The 23,124-nt window shown below is 41.4% G+C and overlaps 1 protein-coding gene across 1 annotated transcript in view; it reads right to left on the reverse strand.

The window, feature by feature from the left end:
• LRRIQ1 (leucine rich repeats and IQ motif containing 1) overlaps positions 1-23,124 on the reverse strand; it is a 378,050-nt gene that overhangs the window by 156,788 nt on the left and 198,138 nt on the right. The window contains exons 18-21 of the mRNA XM_082254861.1: positions 15,611-15,697; positions 5,818-5,942; positions 2,986-3,081; positions 2,799-2,887 (exon numbers count right to left, since the gene is read on the reverse strand). Coding sequence (XP_082110987.1) covers positions 2,799-2,887; positions 2,986-3,081; positions 5,818-5,942; positions 15,611-15,697 — 397 coding nt within the window. The remainder of the gene's footprint in view (positions 1-2,798; positions 2,888-2,985; positions 3,082-5,817; positions 5,943-15,610; positions 15,698-23,124) is intronic.

The raw sequence follows: 23,124 nt of genomic DNA on the forward strand, positions 1-23,124 counted from the left end.
AAAGTTTAACATTATTGGTGCCACCAGTGTTAAGAATGAAATCTGATTCTGGTTAGGGAAGTACACATTAATCATAGTAATCAGCCTTTCACCTATCTTACCCTTTACCATCAAGTATCTTCCTTGTGGATCAATACAAGTTTCTAAAAATGTCCATGGAACCTCTTTGGCCACCAATATGCTAACCCCTTTTGATTTAGGAATAGGGGTGGGGGCGTGATAAGACCATGGGAAATCCTTATTTTGTAATTTTGGGATAGATTCTTTTTTAAAATACGTCTCCTGGCAGAAAACTATCTGCCCATGGTTTCGTCTCATGTCTGCCAGGAAGCGTATTCTTTTTTCAGGTGTAGACAACCCTCTAACGTTTAATGACATAATTTTCACTTCCTGCATTTTTCCTGTCTCAAATGATTCTAACCAATTTACTACTTTACTTCTGAATTTTCTTACTCAGCTGTCTTCCTCCCTTTGTCCCCTCCAAGTGCCAATGGCTTTAGGGCTTACTAGGCCTAGGATTTATCCAAAGTCGACAAACTGATCCCTCTGTACAGAAAGCCCCCTAGACCTACTCAGACCTAATAGAGACAGGGGGAGACCGAGTAAAAAAAAGGGACAGAGAGAGAAAGAAAAAAAAGAAAAAAGAAAAAAAAAAAAAAAAAAAAGAGAAAAAAAAAAAAAAGACAGAACAACCCCCCCCTTTTCCACCCCCCCCCCCCAAAGAAGTGCCAGTGGAGCGTGATCCTATTGGTCGACTCTCGACCCTGCGTAACTAGACGCAACCTATTTGGGTGGGCAAATCCGAGGATTCATACCGTGAACAGGAGCAAATCTAACACAACCCACAATATCTGTATCTCCTAATGAGTTGACAAATTAACATAAGCCTGTAGGTGCATTCATTTCCTCCAGTTTAGGATATAAAGAAAAAAAACAAAAAGAAAAAGAAAAATGAAAGAAATAAACACACCGACCTCTGCAGGTCCATGTACCCTAGGCATCCGCCCCTGTGTTGCTATCTCTAGGGAGGATTGGGGTTCCCGTATATATTCCCCCCTACCTATACATTCCTGTATCCACCCGCTGTATCAGGATCCCTTTTCTTTTGTAATTACCAAACACATTATTTAACTCCTGAGCCCCCCTAGCTACCTAGTATTGGTGATCCTCCTCCCTCGACCCCCTCCCCCTCCACCATATCACGTATGTGCCCCCTCTGACCTGCTCTGTGCCTCCTATTGGAATTACTCTACCTTTTCTAATCACTCATCTGCTCGTTTCCAAACTCATAGGGCTCCTACTTTCGAAGACCATGCCCAGAGAGTTTTAGACCCAAGAGAGGAACCAAAGCACTAGACCAGCAGGACACCGAGGGGGATAAAGAGAGAACACAAATATAAAGGAAAGAGAACACCGCAAATTACTGCCCTTGAATACCAATTAATCCAGAATAATCATGGCTCCCCAATTACCCCTGGACCCGCATCCTCCCCCGACCGTGACCCCAAGTCAATCCCAGATTAGTCATATATGACTTATATTAATAATAGCTTTATTCTTGTATTGATATTCCTGGGTTCTACTTAAAAGCTGAGGGGCCCAGCCAGTCAGTGACCCTGATCGGCTGAATCTCTAGGAAGTCAAAGTCCAGACCTGAATCCAATCGAGAATCTGTGGAAAGAACTGAAAACTGCTGTTCACAAACGCTCTCCATCCAACCTCACTGAGCTCGAGCTGTTTTGCAAAGAGGAATGGGCAAAAATTTCAGTCTCTCGATGTGCAAAACTGATAGAGACATACCCCAAGCGACTTACAGCTGTAATCGCAGCAAAAGGTGGCGCTACAAAGTATTAACTTAAGGGGGCTAAATAATTTTGCACGCCCAATTTTTCAGTTTTTTATTTGTTAAAAAGTTTGAAATATCCAATAAATTTCGTTCCACTTCACAATTGTGTCCCACTTGTTGTTGATTCTTCGCAACAAAATTACAGTTTTATATCTTTATGTTTGAAGCCTGAAATGTGGCAAAAGGTTGCAAAGTTCAAGGGGGCCGAATACTTTCGCAAGGCACTGTACATACTACTACAATGATTGGGGTGTGTGCACATTTACACATAACCTAAGCAACAAGAGGCAAGGTGGTAAGGTAAATAGCACTAGTTGAAATAGCACTAGTTGAAAATAACAAAAATAAATTGTAGCAATTGTATTTCTCTCAGTTTTACCAAAGTTTACAGAAATGGTGAGGAGCGCCTGCAATGATTTATGCAGTTATTAATTTTCTTATCTGATTTCTTGAATTAAAAAGTTTAGGGTGGTCTTCTGTGTAATAATCAGTTTAGGATTACTGAATGAAAAGATACATAGAAACTCTCCAAGGAAGTAGCAACTAACAACTTTTTTTACCCACAAAAGACAGCATTTGGTCTCTGGAGTGTGCCTACAAGTGTTTAAATTTAAATCAGAAAACAATACAACTTTTTTTTTTTTTAATCACCACTGGAAAATCATGTATTCACACACATGCATAATGGAAAGTTCTTTTAGTTTTAAGAACAAATGTTTGTTCTGTTCTGCCTTTTACACGTTCTATGAATATTTACACAACTGGTTGCATTATCAATGCACATTATTCATTTTTTTACTTAACACCATGCAATTGTTTGTTGTTTTGTATAACATGATGAGTATTGTCAGTTTGTTTGCTATATTCACTTAACCATAGCTACCATGTCATCCACACAACAGTGCATAGAAAATGTATGTGTTGCAAAGATTACTGATTTTCAGTCACTTACCTAACATTCGCTTGTGTTTTGCTTGCTTGGATTTCATCTTCTGGGCTCTTTTCAACATCAGTTGTACTGTAGCTGCATCTTTAAATCCCCTACAGGAAAGCATATTACCTTACATATACATGTTTGGCTTACATTTTGATTACTTGATGACACATCAAGATAGAGTAAAAGGAAGTCTTTTACATACCATTCCTGGGAAATTTTTTCCTCTTTCTCCAACTTTAAGGAAATGTCAATATTGGACTTCATGCTAGACACATGTGACACATTTTGTTTCCCCAACCTGACATCAGATGAAATCATAGGCCAAATCAGTTAAAAAAGAAATGCACCAAGGCTTTGTAGTCTAAAGCTGTTTCAGCTAACTGTTTATACATTCCAAAATCTGAAATAAAATCTAGTTTAAATAGTGGTAGAAAGCTCTATCGTGAAAGGTTCTGAATGTCTGTAAGCATTTGAAATGTTTACTTTTCAATTACTTAAAGAACTATTCAAAAATTACCATCAGCACACAAATCCCGACCTGCACAGAATAACATTCATATCTTTATCAAGATATATATAAAGACATATTCTTCTAGCAAATGAAGATATAAAATGGGAGGCCTACTTATTTTAACTAACACAGGGCAATACTACAGATTAATACATAATTAAAAGACATAGATCGTACTCTTATGCATCAAAGATTGCTTAATGCCACATCACTTGTATTGTTAAATGGAAGCCTTTAGATCTGAGCAGTAGGCCTGCAGCATAAATAAAAAAAACAGAAACATAATGTACTCTGAAATCATAAAAAAACATGCATACATTAACTATGTAAATTAAATCCTCAGGAATTATTGTAATGTTATAAATGCTGCTAGCCTGAAACAGGTCACAAGAGTGTTCTAAGAACAATCAAACACAAATAAGCTAACTTAAGAGCCTAACTCCAGGATATTACAGATTTAGAATATGATGGATTACATTGATTGAGAGTTATATGTGTGGACTGGTCTGTGGGTATACACATAAGGTGCAATTAGTGCACTTTGAGGAAGTGAAGCATCTACAGTATGTGCATAAGCATGAGCACTTTTTTACTTTACTGGGATTTCTGAAGCAAACCATACTGACATTATTTATCAATATATTTTTTATTATTTAAAAATATTTGCATGATTGGTTTATATTATACAGATAAAAATAAATTTATGGCACCATACTTATTTGGAGATTTTTTTTTTCTTTATGGTGTGTAAATCACATACAAATGGTGGCTTGCTTTACCATAATAGTAGTCAAAATAGCAGCGCATGAGAGGCTCTAAAACCTAAAGAGGATCTTCACCCTTTCCCTCTATTTCTTTTTTAACCCCTACCTACTGGGTTGGAGGTTGTGCACAACTCAGATACTCCCCCCCCCCCCCCAACAGATCCAGCATTGTAATTCTGAAATACTCTACTGCCAACACCCAGGTCGCGCACCCTCATGTTCTTTGTGACGTCATCGGGAGGTTTTGTGGGTTCAGTCAGTGGGCTTCCTGATAACGTGCCTCTAGACACGCCCCTCCTCCATTTGTGAATGAAGGACTATCCCTCCTGGGATATGTAACAGGAGGCACAGGGAGCACAGTGCATGTCATTTGCATAGGCAAGTGACGAGCATAGTGTAGCAGGACCGAAACATTTTCATTTAAAAAAAAAAAAAAAAAATGTAGACAAACCAAAACAAATCTGTGCAGAGGAGCACCCCCCCCGCTGGTATAAAAAAAATAAATCTTACCCACATGCCCATTTTACATACCTGGAGCCATTGTCAAGTGATGATCTTTTTCTCTTCTATTTACTTCCTGGGGTCCTTTCTCAGGTGTCCAAATCACTGCCTGCATGATGTGGACATCTCCTATTGGTGGAAGTGACCCTTGCAGTGTCCTGGTCCTCCTAAAGGCTCCAGTGGAAGGAGAACTCATGAGGGTGGTGAGTGTCCAAGAAGATAATGAGCAGGGAAAAATGCCTGATCCCCAGGGCAGAAAATTACCTTGGATCAGAGGAAGCTGTGACTTGAATCCACTAGACTGCAGGATGACTTTAAAAGAGGTGTTTGAAATCAATTTTAATTTCATTTTTGCCTAACGTTGGGCTTTAAAGAAGTTTTGTCAGCATTTTAAAACTACTGTTGAATCTACCTGGGGAAAGTGTGGACATAGCACTTAGTCCCATTAAAAAGTCTGCAGTATTTGCTAAATAACATTTTATTTTTGGTTCTCTCAGTGCTGGTTGTAGCTCCACCAAGGCTGAAGCCCAATTTATGGGAGTTCCAATGGAGGAGGCTCAGCCAACATTGAAGCCACTCCCTTCATTTTGCAGCTCTGCCATCTAATCGTGAATCCCTGTGCTTTCTTTGTCAAATTCTGTTGTGAATGAGAGCAATGCCAACTATTACATTAGAGACTAGTGTAGTAGATGGTATGTGATGTTGTGGGAGTCTATTAGATATTCATCCCTTTTGTCCAACATGGTTGGACAGAAGTCGAACTCCCCAACTGCATTTCTCAGCAACCACTGCAGAAATATACAGGAGACTAAAGCTGGCCATAGATGGTTTCCACCCATCTATGGCTGCTCCAATTTTAGAATCGGCCTAGTGATTGTCTCCTCTCGAATAGGACTGTTGGAAAATTTGTGCGCTGATCATTCGACCACCTCGAATGCGCGGATAGGTAAATCTGTTTGTTTTTTCTTGATCAGCCGGAAACAAAACTTTTGTTTCACTGCAACATAATATAATGCAGAACCTACCTTAATATCTTAAAAAAACATTAATTGATCTGGTTATGTGATCTCCTCTTAGGAATTTACTTCTCTTAGGAGCAACTTACTAAAGCATATAACTATTTTATTTATTAGCACATATTCTCGGAGTAATGGAACTATATTAATGGATTTACACAACCATTTTTGAAAATACTTTAGGATCACAGCCTCTTGAAAGGCTAAAGAAAAATTAAACAAAGTCAAAATATTTGTCTTACCTGCTATTAAGGTTTTCTCTTTCATGTCTTACTCCACTTTGCAATGGTGTTGCTTTAGAACCTGACCAGGCTTCTTGTGGGATCCATGGCAATGAATGAGCTCTGCTTTCCAGAATGCCACTTTTCTGGTAGCAGGAAATATGAATGAGCAAACAATTAAAAAAAACAAAAAACAAAAAAAAAATACATTCACAGAAATGTTTGTAAGGTGTGGCAAGTATTGTCATGTTGTTTACTTTAGCAGCAATATTTGTCCAATTTATTTGAAAAGCAACTGCAAAAATCATCTATTTTCCCACACTGTTACATGCAATAAACTCTTTTCATCACTAGATTATGCTCAGTATCATTCAACCCTGAGAACTAAGGCTATGCTATAAATGCCCCTTGAGGGGGGTGTTACCTTAGCGCCCTGCAATCACAGCGTACTAATGCAGAGAGCGGCACTGTTTATCAACATGTCAGCACCGCTTTCTGCATCACTTAGGACCAACCACCACTGGAGAGGATTTAAAGAGGAGGGGGACCCTAAACATTACATGACCAGCCTGAAGACATCTTAAAAAGGTAAAAAAAAAAAACATAAAATACAGCTTGAATGGGCTCTGAGTGGTTGTAGCAATTGGCTGGTGGGGAAAGCCTGGATTTGAGCTTTAACCACTTTAGCCCCAAGTCCATTTTTGACACATTTTGTTTACAAAAGTTAAAATCAGTATTTTTGCTAGAAAACTATGTAGAACCCCCAAACATTATATATATATATATATATATATATATATATATATATATATATATATATATATATATATATATATATATATATTTTTTTTTTTTTAGCAAAGACTCTGGAGAATAAAATGGCGGTCATTGCAATATTTTTTGTCACGTGGTATTTGTGCAGCGGTCTTTCAAATACCATTTTTTGTGAAAATTATGAAAAATTACATTTCACTGCATTTAAAAAAAATAAATAGTAAAGTTTGCCCATTTTTTTTTGTATATTGTGAAAGATGATGTCACGCCGAGTAAATAGATACCCAACATGTTATGGTTTATAATTACACACATCCGCGGAATGGCGACAAGCTACGGTCAATAAAAATCTCCATAGGCGACGATTTAAAATTTTTAACAGCTACCAGTTTAGAGTTAGAGTGTAGCTCTTTTTTTAAATTATTGCTCTTGCTCTGGCGATCGTGGCGATACCTCACATGTGTGGTTTGAACATCGATTTCATTTGCGGCACGACTTCTGTATACGTTTTATTTTGTGCGCGAGCTAACGGCGACGGGGTCAGGTAAAAAGGTTTTTAATTTTAGCACAGGTTTTCAAAAAAAAAAAAAATCTGATCACTTTTATTGCTGTCACAAGCATCCCTTGTGACAGCAATAGGCAGTGGCAGGTACTTCCATGTATTCAAAATGCCAAAAAATGCATTTTTGAATACATTCACTTTTTAAATCCGGCGCCTTTAGCAGCCGAGTAACCCGGATGTGATGTCATGGACGCTTCCTCCGGGTTACGTCATTGGAGACCCGATCGATGCGCCGGCTGGTTGCTCGGGTCTCCTGGTGGAACGGGAGACCCAGGCAGACCCGCGGAAGGCGGCGGGAGGGGGGCGTCCCCTCCCGCTCGCTGGGGTAACGATCGAGCAGCTCCCGAGCCGCATCAGTCATTACCGCCAGAAAGGCGACCACCGGTTCTAAAAAATGGTACCGGGCTGATGCCTCTAGTTAGAGGCATCACCCCGGCACAACCACTTAAAGTCAGCCGATGTAGGTCTACGTGGCTGGTCGTTAAGCGGTTAATCTTAATTTTTTTACAATATCAGAAAATAATACAACTCCCTTTATTGTATCAGTAGATATTTAAACATTGGACATGCAAAAAAAAAAAAAAACAGCTACTAAACAGAAATGTTAATATGTGATTAGTGAAGACATAGTTTAAGTTATTATTACGGTGCTTCCTTAATGTAGTTTGAAAGGATATATATTTTTTTGTGTCCTCCCCCATAGTGAGCACTTGCTATAAGGGCAGATGTGCAGACTCAATCCTAAGTCGGGCTGTGTTTGTCCATTGACACACACACAGCTCATCTGAAGGCTGGTGCGTGGTGAGATCATGCAGGCTAGTGAGTGGTGAGGGAGCTGAAGCCTGTGACGTCACCAGCTTGCAGACGAGGCCCGCGGCGGTATTTTTTGTGCCTTCTAAACATTTTTGTTCATGTAAGTGCAACAATTGGACTTTTGTCTTACCGTAAAATCCTTTTCTCTGAAGTTCATTGATGGACACAGTCTCTGTTCTCTTTATAACAGTAGGGTTATACTGCCCTCTAAAGGAGTAGGACACTAGGCAGAAAAAAAAGTTCTGGCTTTGCCTTTGGGCAGTCCCAGGAGGTATACTCCCTCTCTCTGCTATAGGATGTCAGTTTTGTAACAAAGCAGTGTCAGAGAAAACAATACCAACCCCACGCAAAAAAGAGGGGCGGGTACTGCATCCATCAATGAAATACAGAGAAAAGGATTTTACGGTAAGGCAAAAACCCAAATTTTCTCTATCATTCATTGACGGACGCAGTCTCTGTTCTTCACAACAGTAGGGACATCCCAAAAACAATGGACGTCCCTCCATTTATTTCTTTAGTTCCTTTGATGTTCTATGGATCTCCCTTCCTTTTACAGGGTAATCCTTGAGAGACACCCGGGGGCATGACGCGACACCTGTGGGATTGAATTGCCTCCAGGGTATCTCTGGCCCTTTAAACTCCTCTTATGGCCTTTGGTACAACTGTGTTTTTTTTTATCCTGGACCACATATTGTATTATGGTAAGAACTACTATTGTATAATATCGTAGCTTATATGCCCACACGTGGCTGATCTATGCTTGATTGTAAACCTGCATTACATATTGATTACTACATTATTTTTTACATGTATCTACTGATATTGTGATATACTGATATTTTGCATTATTTCCCAAGAAATAAACAACTCTATGCCTCTTCTTTCCTTGGTTAAGAAATCATCTAAGGATTTCTAAACATGTTGGGATAATCGGGTTAGAATTGCTATTTTCAAGGCTCCTATACCCTCTGGGTGCCGTCTTAGTTGATTTACATACCCTGTCGCATAGTACATATATGACTGTTGTCCTTGAAATTATGTATGTTTTTATGTATTTTGAGTGATTTGTTTTGATTCACTCACTACTCACTACTTTTTTATATGTTATTTAGAAATAAAATTACTTTTTAAAATAATCTATCCTTTGGTGTTACTCCTAGTATATGTACATGCCTCATTTAAACCCCTGTGGGACTAATTTTTCCTGTTTGTTTCAGACGTCCCAAAGCAGTGCCATAAAACGAGGGGTGGGAACAGCAGAAAATAATTTCCCAAGGCTGAACCATAGCCAACCAGGCAACACAGAACTCATCAGAACAACCAGATGAGACCCACCTGAAAAAAACATTAAACACCCTCAAGGGAGACTAAAACCCCCTTTAACGGCAGCCTGCAAAACATTGCGGCCAAAGGAGGCATCTGCAGATGCGAGCACAATCCACCTTATAAAACCTCGTGAAGGTATGAACAGATGACCAGGTAGCCACCTTTCAAACCTGAACCACAGATGCCGGATGGTGAAAGGCCCAGGAAGCACTAAGCGCCCGAGTAGAATGCGCCTTAACAGGGAAAGGTGGAACCTGACACTTAAGTGAATAAGCCTGCATAACTGTCTGTCTAATCCATCTGGAAATAGTCGCAGCAGACGCAGGCAGCCCTTTCTTTGGTCCATCCGTGAGTACAAAGAGCGAATCTGACTTCTGAAAAGACTCAGTAGTCGCCAAGTACACCCTGATTGCCCGAACCACATCCAAGTTATGCCTCGTTGAAGGAAGGCCAAGATCCGAGCCAACGAGTAAGAGGGATGGGGAACCCCAAGAGACTCACGCCACGCAATATACGACTTCCACATACGATGATCGATCTTGCTAGTAGTCGCTTTCCTTACCTTAAGCAGAGTGGGAATCACTGCAGCAGACAATCCCGTCCTTCAGCACCTGGCTTTCAACAGCCAAGCCGTCAAAGCCAGCAACTGTAAAGCAGGATGGAAGATTGGCCCTTGAGACAACAGATCCTCCCTGAGAGGAAGTCTCCAAGGAACGTCTATGACTAGCCCGAACCAGGTCTGCGTACCAAGCTTGGCAAGGCCAGTCCGGAGCCACAAGGATGACCAGAATCCCTTCCGCCTCAATCCTGCAAAGAAGTTTTGACAGCAACATGAGAGTGGCAAAGGCATAGATCAGCTGATACTGACCCCACGGAGCCACCAGTGCGTCCGTGGCATCTGCCAGAGGGTCCCGGGAGCGAGCCACAAACCTCTGCACTTTCCTGTTGATCTGAGACACCAGCAGATCTACTTCTGGAGTGCCCCAACAAAGGCACAACTACTGGAACACCTACGGATGGATAAACCATTCCCCTTGATCAAAGGTCTGCCGACTGAGGTAATCCGCCTGCCAATTTTCCACTCCTGGAATGTGAACGGCGGAGAGAGCTGGAACAAAGTGTTCCACCTACTGAAGGATGCCTGCCACCTCCAAGGCGGAAGGACACTTTTGGTGCCCCCTTGGTGATTGATATAAGCCACGGCCGTGGCATTGTCGATTGAATGTGCACTGGACAGCCCTGAAGGTACTCCGTCCAGTGGACTAGGGAAAGTCTGATTGCTCTCAGCTCCAGAACATTGATCAGTAACCTGGATTCTACCAGGGACCAGATCCCTTGAGCAGAAAGCTTGCTGAGAACACCTCCCCACCCGGACAGACTGGCATCTATAGTGACAACTGTCCAATATAGGGGAAGAAAGGACTTTCCTTGCTTGTGAGTCGGGGACTGAAGCCACCATATCAGGGACCCCCTGGTCACCTGGCTCAGCTGGATCTAGTTGTTCAGAGAATTTGGATCTTTGTTCCCTTTGAGAAGGATTTCCTTCTGGAGGATTCTCATGTGGAATTGAGCGAAAGGGACCGCATCGAAGGACGACACCATCAGTCCCAGAACTCTCATACAAGTCCAAAGGGACGACCATTTGCTGGACAGCAATAGCTGAATCGCAATCTGGGGTTTTTGAAATTTGTCCTGAGGAAGAAACATGCTGGCTGAGGACAAGTCCAAAGTCAGACCCAGATAATCCAGTCTCATGGAAGGGACCAGGGATGAATTCTGAAGGTTCAGAATCCACCCAAACTCCTCCAGAGTCCTTATGGTGACCTCTAAGTTTGTCACCAGCACCGTGGGAGACTCTACATGGAGAAGCAGATCATCCAGGTAACACAGGACCGATATCCCCCCTGGCTTAACAACGGCAGGACCAGAGCCAACACCTTTGTGAAGACCCGAGGAGCAGAGGCGAGACCAAAGGGTGACGCCACAAACTGAAAATAATCTTCTCCCACGGCAAAACGCAGAAACTGTTGATGTCCTGCACATATTGGGATGTGAAGGTAGGCATCTTTGATATCTATGGAGGCCAGGAAATCCCCCTATGTTGGGAAGCCGCAACCGTGCGAATGGATTCCATCTTGAATTTTTTAACTCGCACAAAGCAATTCAGTGCCTTTGTGTCCAGAATTGGACGCACCTTGCCTTCCTTCCTGAGGACCGTAAACAGGTTTGAGTAAAAGCCCTGAAAACGTTCCAAAGACGGAACAGGAACTGGTACTCCTTGATGTAATGGTCCTGTACCATCCCAAAAAGAGCCTGTAAGTGATCATTGGAAGGGAAGAACCTTACCGGAGGGATGGATCGAAAATCGATCTTGTATCCAGACCGTATGACCTTGTGAACCCACTTGTCTTGTATCTAGGATAGCCACAGGTCCGGGAACAGCAAAGACATCCCCCCACCCCAGATACGGGTGAGGGCGCACCTTCAGGCCAAAGGGGGTCTTATCTGCAGGTCTGGAGCAACCCGATTTCTGTTTGCCAGACTAGGGTCACTTGGAGCCACCTGAGGGGTCCTTGAAAGACTTTGATCCCTTATCAATTGACCTTGAGGGACGAGAAAACCTTTTGTGTGCTGAGACGGAGGGACCCCATCTACGATGAGGGTCCTTACCCTTGTTAGCTTGTGGGAGGAAGGTACTCTTACCCCCTTGTAAGACCTCTGATAATGTCATCAAGGGTAGCCCCAAACAGGCAATCACCTTGAAGGTAGATCAGACAAGGCCTTCTTTGAGGTCTGATCTGCAGACCAGCATTTTAACCAAAGTATATCCCAGATGACCACTGCCGTAACCAACAGTTGGGCCAATAGTGGAGCCGTATCCAGCAGGGCATCAAAAAGAAATTGCAGCCCCTGAACCAACTGGTCCACCAGCTCTGCAGGGGGAGTGGTTCCCCCTCCAGGTCACGGCGTAGTAACTTAGCCCATTCAGTCAAGGTTTGTGACACAAGGGCAATAGTAAACACCCGTCTCAGTGCAGACCCCGCCAGGGAGTACATATTGTGGGGCACAGAGTCCGCCTTTCTATCCACCAAATCCTTAAAGGACGGGGAATCCTCCACTAGAATCACTGTAGCTTTATTCAGTCTGGGGATCGGAGGGTCCACCGTAGGTGGCACAGTCCACTTTTTAATAAGGGACTCATCAAAGGGGTAGCGTCTAGCAATCCGCTTAGGCACCCCAGGGGAACGCTTTGGGCGATCCCATTCTTTTTTGACCATGTTGTAAAAATACGCAGGAAAGGGAAAAACCTTTGCTGCTCTGGATGGCTTGTGAGTGCCAAACGTAACCTGCACCTCAGTGGCAGCTGCGTCCTCCATTTTAAGGGTTTCAGGCACCAATACAACCAGTGCGTCCACCAGAGCCTTTTTTTGTGTGGTGGTGGAGGGAGAGGTGTCATCCTCACTATCAGAGAGACAGGGCGTGAGGTAGTAGACCCGGCAGGGATACCTATGTCTGCGGTGGCTGGATCAGATTCAGAATCTGACAAATCAGTTGAGGCAGGGGTAGACGGGGAGCGCTTTGTTTGGCACTTCACCTCCTAAAGGCCACCTCCACCCGGGACACAAAAGATTCCAAGACCGCCGACCGTGCATCTATGGATGGCTGGGATCCAGAGGGCCCTGTGGCCTCTGAGAGGGGATCAGGTGGGGAAACGTGTTCCACAGGGTCCACAAGGGCACATGAGCTACAAGAAAATGGAGGCCCCTCATGGCCTGCGGAGCTGCTGAGGGCCCCCGAGGGGACTCCCCAGCCTCCTGAACGGGATCGACAGGATGGGAGGCCCTGGTAGTGACAGGTGAGTCCCCCCGCGCGATTGATCGTCCGGTCACCGGCGCGCACCCCCCGTCCCCACTGTCGGCATGATCCCTGGTCCCAACCCCCGGGGGTACCTTCAAGTGTCCCATAGCCCCAGTAAGTGAGGGGAGGAGGGGGAGGGGGGACAGGTAAGGGGGGGGTGCATGACCCAGGGGTCCAACCGTCCTAGGGAGGGGCCCGTGTCCACCCCGAAACCCACCAGCGGGAGAGGGGGGAACAATTACTCACCATACCTGGAATCGGCAGGCACCATCTCCTGACAGAACCCCTCTCCACCGAAGTGGGGGGGGGTGGTTGACCAATAGGAACACTGCGACGCAGACCTAGACCCGGTCATATGCAAACTGGCGAGACGTTTAACTCGCAGGGCCAGTCCCCGTCCGATGGTACTATGCATCCTTTAGCACAGAGAGGGAGTATAGCTCCTGGGACTGCCCATAGGCGTAGCCAGAACTTTTTTTCTGCCTAGTGTCCTACTCCTGTAGGGGGCAGTATAACCCTACTGTTATGAAGAACAGAGACTGCGTCTGTCAATGAATGATAGAGAAAATCACCTTTGAATAAATGGTAATCATACATACTGCACTATGAAGTCTCTTCCTTTCTAAAACCCCTATGTTGGAGAAACATCTATGGCAGGAAGATCCAAGAAGTCTGAGATACCTGAGCAATATCTGAGTGAAGCCGACCCTTTACCAGGAAGGATTGCCTTTCACAGAGCCCTAGGATTAGAATACTCCAGTTAGTCTATTTTGACATAGGTGCATTCGCTCCTTATAATTTGGGATCCATCATTTCTGGTAAGAGGCATGCAGTGATCTGTGTTGGAGAAAGCACTATTTGAAGCACCAGTGTCATTGTTATTCACTTTTCACCTTCATAAGAGAACTATAATTTGACTTTTCTATACACGGCGATCTATGTATTAATTTGCATGGACTTTTATTATCCCTTGTATCACTTAGTAATTTATTTTTAATATTTTTAGGTTGCGCACATATTTTGTTTACACAGATTTTTGAAATTGAGTATTTGGACTTTTTATAAGGTTGCAGCACCCTCACAAATACACATATATACTACTTTTGGTGAGCGCAAAATATATATTTTTTATACACCTAGTTTTGACTGTTTGCTCCCTCCCCCTTTCACCCGCAGCTTTCTGGGATGTGTTACAAGTCCCAGAAGGCTGCGGGATTATCCACAAAGTGCAGCATGGCTCGGAGGTGAAGCTGCAAGCCTGTGCTGGCGTCGGGGACCTGGAGACCAGTGAAGAACTAGCCCGCGTGAAGACATCACTGGATCCCTGGAACAGTAAGTGTCTTTCTTTTAAAGGTCAGCAGCTACAGTATTTGTGGCTGCTGCCTTTTAACTTTTCTTTGCAGAGTGAAGAACTTCTATCATGCCAGCTTCTAACAGGAGTGATACACCCAGCAGTAAGGAAAGTAAGTAATTTAAATCTTGTTACTTTCAAATTTTATATGATTGTTTTTCCATATTTTTGTTATTCTGTAAAAAATAGCATTTTTGTAACAACTTCTAACCAACAGAAGAAAACATTACGTCACACAGAGATAATATCTGCAAGGGGACACTAATCATTTCCATTTTTCAAGAGACAAGGGATAAAATGCAAGTGCACTGCATTCCCTAGTTGGGAACTGCAGTGCATTTCAGTGTATCCTAGTGGGGCAGAGGTCTGCCTTTCATCACTTTCAGTAAAACCTCGGTGCAACTGTCCCCTGAAAAGGGTGTCATCGTGGCACTCTTCAATTTTCGTGGATTGGTGCAGACTGCACCACTGACATTATCACATCAGCGTTACGCTGCTCTCTACATCAGTAAGGACACTGCTCAAAGAAGAGGTGAAAAGGAAAAGGACCCAATAAAGTCCAATGACCGGTCTAAACATTTCATAAAAGGTGAATATTAAAACATGAAAAGCATGAAATACAGCTAGTGTCAGCCACAAAAAGGTGGGGGGAGCCCAGAGCTGGGCTTTGAATTTTTCCTTTGTTTTATGCAAAAATACAACTTTTTTCCCCAAAAAAAGACAACCCAATCTGGCAATAAATGAAAAATTATTATTACCACAAGCAAGAAACTTGTTGCTGCCCTGATGATACTCAGCTGTTGATATGAGAGTTTTTTTTAGTGTTTGTAAGTACTACCTCAGCGATTAATTTTTTTATTGTCTGCCAGAAATACAGCTGGTACATATCAGAAATGTTCTTTTTGTATCTTTTTTTTTATCTTAATGTTGAGCTACTGTGATGCTGTATTGAAATATATCCAAAACAAAGACAGCTAAAAAAAAAAGTAAGACAAATCATCTGGGGATGCGAAATAAGTCAGTGACATCTTAAAATCAGCCAGTAAATCACTACATTAATCATTCTGGTAAAGAAAGCTTTAGTGGATGATAAAACACTGAAACATCACATTTACAACATGACAAGTTACCTTTGCCTGTTCTGCTTTACTGGAGAGATGTATAGTTTCATAATGGGAAGCAGTGGGATCTAATGACCAGTCTTTTTCCAAAACATTCTAAAAGCAAAGAAACAATGTAAATGGAGAGAATAGATAATATTTCAGCAGAAATGACTATGTTATGCTGAACATATAGCCAACTAGAAAATTATCAATAACAAAAATCAGAAAAATTAATTTAGATTAGGGACTTGTTATACCACATGAATATGACTTGATTGTTACTATAAAATTAAAGAGAAAATGTATTTTGACATTAAAGTTGACGGTATGTCACAACAACTGCTGCCTGTTGGGTTTTTGGTGTTTCTTTATTTTTTGGGGAAAAATCCAGTCCTCCAGGTACACCTAAGAAAAATGTGAAGAATACCTTTGCTTACCTTCCAAAAACACTAGCTCTCTGGCTGTTGCTATAATCCAAATTCACAAAGAGCAGGTGGTGTCTTGAGCTTTTTCCCTCAAACTTTAATGAAATGCACTGCTCTGTCCCACAGCTGACAGTTGTGGAGAAGTGTGAACGGGGCACACATTTGTGAATAGACCCTTAAACAGATTATGAATGTTTTAAAAAACAGCTAAATCTGCATACTTGTTTCAAGTCAGTCATACAAAGTAATGAAGTACGAGGGACAGCATGGGAGTCTGTATGTATCTTTTTTTTATATATGTCTACCTACCTACAGTGCATCTGGAAAGTATAAAAATAAAGAAAATAAGAAATAATAAAATCACATGCACATATACTGAACAAAATTATAAAATTATAAAAGAAACACTTTTGTATTTGCCCCCATTTTTCATGAGCGGAACTCAAATATCTAAGACTTTTTCTATGTACACAAAAGGCCTATTTCTCTCAAATATTGTTCACAAATCTGTCTAAATCTGTGTTGGTGAGCACTTCTCCTTTGCCAAGATAATTCATCCATCTCACAGGTGTGGCATATGAAGATGCTGATTAGACAACATTATTATTGCACAGGTGTGCCTTAGGCTGGCCACAATAAAAGGCCACTCTAAAATGTGCAGTTTTATCACTCATCACAATGCCACAGATGTCGCAAGTTCTGAGGGAGCGTGCAATTGGCATTCTGACTGCAGGAATGTCCACCAGAGCTGTTGCCTGTGAATTGAATGTTCATTTCTCTACCATAAGCCGTTTCCAAAGGCATTTCAGAGAAATTGGCAGTATATCCAACTGGCCTTACAATCACTGACCATGTGTAACCACACCAGCCCAGGACCTCCACATCCAGCATCTTCACTTCCAAGATCACCTGAGACCAGCCACCCGGACAGCTGCTGCAATAATCAGTTTGCATAACCAAAGAATTTCTGCACAAACTGTCAGAAACCGTCTTAGGAAAGCTCATCTGCATGCTCGTTGTCCTCATCGGGATCTCAACCTAACTGAAGTTTGTCATCGTAACTGACTTGAGTGGGCAAATGCTCACATGAGATGGGACTGGCTTTTTGGAGAGGTGTTCTCTTCACGGATGAATCCCGGTTTTCACTGTACAGGGCAGATGACAGACAGCGTATATGGCGTCGCGGTGGGCGAGCGGTTTGCTGATGTCAACATTGTGGATCAAGTGGCCCATGTTGGCGGTGGGGTTATGGTATGGGCAGGGATATGTTAGGGACAACTAACACAGGTGCATTTTATTGATGACATTTTGAATGCACAGAGATACCGTGACAAGATCCTGAGGCCCATTGCTGTGTCATTCACAACCATCACCTCATGTTGCAGCATGATAATGCACGGCCCCATGTTGCAAGGATCTGTACACAATTGTTGAAGGCTGAACATATCCTAGTTCTTGCATGGCCAGCATACTCACTGCAGATGTCACCCATTGACCATGTTTGGGATGCTCTGAATCGGCGTATACGACAGCGTGTTCCAGGTCCTGCCAATATCCAGCAACTTCACACAGCCATTGAAGAGGAGTGGACCAACATTCCACAGGCCACAATCAACAACCTGATTGACTCAAATGGTGGTCACACCAGACACTGACTAGTTTTCAGACAGCCCCCCCAATACCGCAAAACTGCACATTTTAAAGTGGCCTTTTATTGTGGCCAGCCTAAGACACACCTGTGCAATAATCATGCTGTCTAATCAGCATCGTGATATGCCACACCTGTGAGGTGGATGGATTATCTCAGCAAAGGAGAAGTGTTCCCTAACACTGATTTAGACAGATTTGTGAATAATATTTGAGAGAACTAGGCCTTTTGTGTACAAAAAGTCTTAGATCTTTAAGTTCAGCTTATGAAAAATGGGGGCAAAAACAAAAGTGTTGCGTTTTGTTCAGTGTAAGTATTCACAGCCTTTGCTCAATACTTTGTTGAAGCACCTTTGGCACCAATTACAGTCTTTTTGAGTATGGGCAGTTTCTCCCATTCTTTTTTGCAGGACCTCTCAAGCTCCATCAGGTTGGATGGGGAGCGTCGGTGCACAGCAATTTTAAGATCTCTCCAGAGATGTCCAATTGGGTTCAAGTCTGGGCTCTGGTTGGGCCACTCAAAGACATTCATAGAGTTGCCTTATAGCCACTCCTTTGTTATCTTGGCTGTGTGCTTAGGGTCGTTGTCCTGTTGGAAGATGAACCTTTGCCCCAGTCTGAAGTCAAGAGTGCTCTGGAGCAGGTTTTAATTAGGGATGTCTCTGTACATTGCTGCTTTCCCCTGTACATTCACTTTTCCCTCAATCCTGACTAGTCTCCCAGTTTCTGCCACTGAAAACCATCCCCACATCATGATGCTGCCACCACAATGCTTCACTGTAGGGATGGTATTGGCCAGGTGATTAGCAGTGCCTGGTTTCCTCCAGACACGATGCTTGCTATTCAGGCCAAAGAGTTCAATGTTTGTTTCATCAGACCAAAGAATATTGTTTCTCATGGTCAGAGTCCTTCAGGTGCCTTTTGGCAAACTCCAGGCAGAATGTCATGTGCCTTTTACTGAGGAGTGGCTTCCATCTGGCCACTCTGCTATACAGGCCTGATTGGTGGAGTGCTGCAGAGATGGTTGTTCTTCTGGAAGACTCTCCTCTCCCCACAGAAAAAAGGCTGGAGCTCTCTCAGAGTGACCATTGGGTTCTTGGTCAGAGAGGTGGAGGAGATTAAGACCCTTCTTCCAATCGCTCAGTTTTGCTGGGAGGCCAGCTCTAGGAAGAATCCAGGTGGTTCCAAACTTCATCCATTTATGGATGATGGAGGCCACTGTGCTCATTGGGACCTTCCATGCTGCTGACATTTTTTCTGTACCATTCCCTAGATCTGTGGCTTGATACAATCCTGTCTCAGAGGTACCAGACAATTCCTTGGACTTAATGGCTTGGTTTGTGCTCTGACATGCACTGTTAACTGTGGGACCATATATAGATAGGTGTGCTTTTCCAAATCATGTCCAATCAGCTGAATTTACCACAGGTGGCCTCCAATCAAGTTGTAGAAACATCTCAAGGATTATCAGTGGAAACAGGATGCACCAGAGCTCAATTTTGAGTGTCATGGTAAAGACTGTGAGTACTTGTACATGTGATTTTTTCATTTTTTATTTTTAATAAATTTGCAAAGATTTCAAACAAACTTCTTTCACGTCATTATGGGGTATTGTTTGAAGAATTTTGAGGAAATCAATGAATTTAATCCATTTTGGAAAACGGCTGTAACATAAAAAAAATGTGGAAAAGGTGATGCACTGTACTGCTGCAGATTTCAGATGTTCAACCACTAGTCTACTGGGGATATGTTTTACATTTTTTGCACAATTACACAATAAAATTTGCATTTTTTGCTATAAAATTACTGTAAAACCCCCAGAAGAATATATTTTATGAAAACAGAGATCATAGAGAATAAAATGGTGGTAGTTGCAATGTTTTATGTTGCACAATATTTGTGCGGGTATTTATCAAACGCATCTTTTCAGGAAAAAATATACTAAAATAATAAGTTATTAGCAAATTAGTAAAACATTATTTTTCTAATTTTTTGGTAAAATATAAAAGATGGAGTTATTTTGAGTAAATAGATACCAGCCATGTCAAGTCTTAAAATTGCCCATGGAATTGTAAATCTTTTAAAACTATTTGTTTTATACAATTTTTTTTTTTTTTTTTACACTTTCAAATTTTTTATCTTTACTGACAACAAACTCCCTATGTGATAACACAGGCAGGTGACAGGTCCTCTTTATGGAGACATACCCCCCAATGTCTCTCTTGGCCTCCAATGCAACTATTCCAGCACAGATCAAAAGGGGGAGCAGTTACCCAGGGAAGCAGTTTCCCTCACTAGCATCTCTACCACATGTCTACCATGACACTTATAAATGTACCTTGGTTGCCAGAATAAAGTAGATTTAAATACTAACTGATTTAAATATAATTTGTTCAAGTATTTTGTATAATGAATAACTGCTGAAAAAATATGGTCCTCAACTTTTTTCTTCTTTTGTCACACTCAGTGTTGCTAATCAACTTCAGTCTTTTTGTGACTACTTCCTGAATACATCTATAGTGCGAAAACTTCACTGGATGACGAAACGCGTAAGGGGGAGTCCTACAGAAGCACGCTTTTTAGCTGTGGATCATTTGATTGTTGTGTACACACTCTTTTACATCTTTATATTGTACGTGTTATTTTAACAATAAATTATACATTGGTTTGGACGTACTGCACCATTGTAGTTTTTCTATCTTGAGGTGTCATTGCTCCGGGTGAGAAGAAAGATGTCCTTTTGGTTCACCATATTGCCTCTCATATATCAAGTTTATATCTATTTGATCTTCGCTGGTTTTGACCTCTCTATAATTTGAGGGTCAACTCTATCTGTTAAGCATATTTTCATATATTCACGTGGTGGCTGATGCTTCGTTTTCCATCAAATTCAATGGTGTTGGAGGATTCTTTCTGCTCATCTTTCATTATAGACTTTTTTATGGACTATGACTAATACTCATTTACATTGGCGCTGCCTTCCTTTTTATATATCCTGAATACATGCACTCCAGTGGAGGCAGCGTGGTATTTATCAGGGCAGGTTTCTCAATAATGACAACAATGGACCATATCTACATAATGTGGGATCAAATGGCCATTTCTAATTTCCATCGGAACCCGATGGGGCAGGGTGATTGTGTAGGGGCATAATTAGAAGACAAGCGCAGAGCGTTGTAATCATATAAGAAAAAACCCTGAACAAGGACCTTTATGGTATTACAATATATTAAAAGCTGCACATTTAAAATTACTTTTGAAATTACATTAACAACATGTTGAACCGTTTGTAGGATTTTAGTTATTTGCTTTACATTTATTTTAAAGGAACACACTTTTTTTTTTTTTTTTGGGCAGTGAAGGTGAATGCTCATAAAAATGGATATTTCCATGTGCTTCAAAAATCCCACTTAGCATAAAGGTAAAATCCCCCTTAAACTCATACAAACAGAAACATGCATGCAAAAAATGTAGGAATAATGTGTACCTGCACATATAACAGTGTGTGGGTCACAAGAGTATTGAATATGGCGAACAAGAAATATATTTTTTTATGTACAGTATATTCCAAACTTAAGTCTTATTATTGCACAAATACATAGTTGTCTCTAAAATGTGTATTTGTTCAGGAGAAAAGTCGCTAGTGTGACATTACTCATTCTGCAAGCAATACACAATAGACAGTTGTGTTCTTGTTCTGTTAGGGGTTGCAGAATTCCACTGTGGTCTCTATTATATAATATTTCTTATTATGTGACAGAGTGTGGGGGAGGGTAAAAAAAGGATTCTCTCTAAAATATATATTTAACAGATGCTGAGGATGTAAGGAAGGATCAAGATAAATTATTCTGTGAACCCTCCACATGTGTCAAAATGACATGCAATAATTAAACTACTAGCTGTCCAAATTTGTAGCAACATTTTTGTGCTAAATTACACTAGTGAGTTTTAAATAATATCTGAGATACCATGAAATTCTCTACAGTAGAAGCTCCTAATATGCAGAACCAATTGATTGCTGGGAAGATTAATCTCATGAAACAAGCTTCAAAACGCTTGTCACAAATGACTTTTCCCAATAAATTAAATGCAAATAGTGTTTGGATAGGGGAAAACAGAAAAGCATATACATTATGTCGGTGTATGTTATAAACTACGGAGCTAAGAAATTAAATATCACCTCTTGCTCATCATTTTGACAAAACAAATACCTGAAATAAACAGTTACTATTTAAGGTAGCATAATTAATACCTTCATGATTAGCATAATGATTTCTGTATCAAAGATATTTTTATTACCTTTAAGGGACAAAAAAGGTTTTCCTTTAATCTAAAATAATAATACATTACTCTGCCGTTCATATAAAATTCAATCAAAATCAGATCAAAGTAGGAAATTGAATTGTCTATATGCTTTATGATAAAGCTACATTATTTATGACTAAAAAAAAAAAAAAAAAAAAAAAAAAAAAAACTTTTTTGTATGCCATTATTTGAAGCCTTTTTGGACTGTATGCTTTCTTTTTTTTTTTTCTTTTTTTTTAATGTGACTGTTATCTTAAACAACCTGGCAAAAGTTCTGCCATAAATGGTAGTTTGTTTAATCAATATCTATTGCCAATTACTGAAAAACTGCACTAACAGGCAGAAGCAATATAAAAATCATCCATTTTGGTGTCCCTTGAGGACTTCTTCACTTCCTAATAGCTGAATTGTGGAATCATAAGAAAAATACACAGAGATGGTAGGGAACTAGGCATCTCTATGGAAAATTGCATTGTGCTCTGTGCAACAATCACATGACCACCTGAAACCACATGTGACGCTGTGTATGTTGTTTTCATTTGGTAAAGTGCATTCATTTCAAAATCAAATGTGAAAAGCAAAAAAAAAATCTTTTGAGCAATATTCAAATCTACTGAGAATGTTCTGAGAATTTTCACACAAAAGGTTCTTAAGACTTTTCCTAAGGATTTGGGGTTGAAATTCTATCCATCTATGACCAGTTTTAAAACCTAAACATTTTTTTACCTTAATGCATTCCATGCATTAAGGTGAAAAATGTTTAAGCATCAGAATCTCCCTAAACCCCCCTTTTACTTAACTGAGCCCTCATTAGATCCAGCGCTGTGCATGTCTGCAGCTCTTTTCTTCCCTCACTTCTGAGTCTCGCTGGCTTTGCTAGGGCACCAGAAGCCATTGGCTCTCAGTGCTGTCAATCACAGCCAGTGACGAGAGAGCAAGAAACGGGGCTAAGGAGCAAGCACACGAGTGCCCCCATTGAAAGCGGCTTCATAGAGGCTCTAGCCAGGAGAGCCGGCGGGGGACCCGAGAAGAGGGGGTTTGTGGCTGCTCTGTGCAAATGAACAGGTTAAGTATAGACGTTTTTTTTTTATTTGTTTAATTTTTTACTTTACAATCACTTCAAGGCCTGGTTCACACATATGCGTTTTTTGGTGCTTTTTGCAG

This window comes from Pelophylax lessonae, assembly GCF_965119305.1.
Source record: "Pelophylax lessonae genome assembly, chromosome: 4".
NCBI lineage: Eukaryota > Metazoa > Chordata > Amphibia > Anura > Ranidae > Pelophylax > Pelophylax lessonae.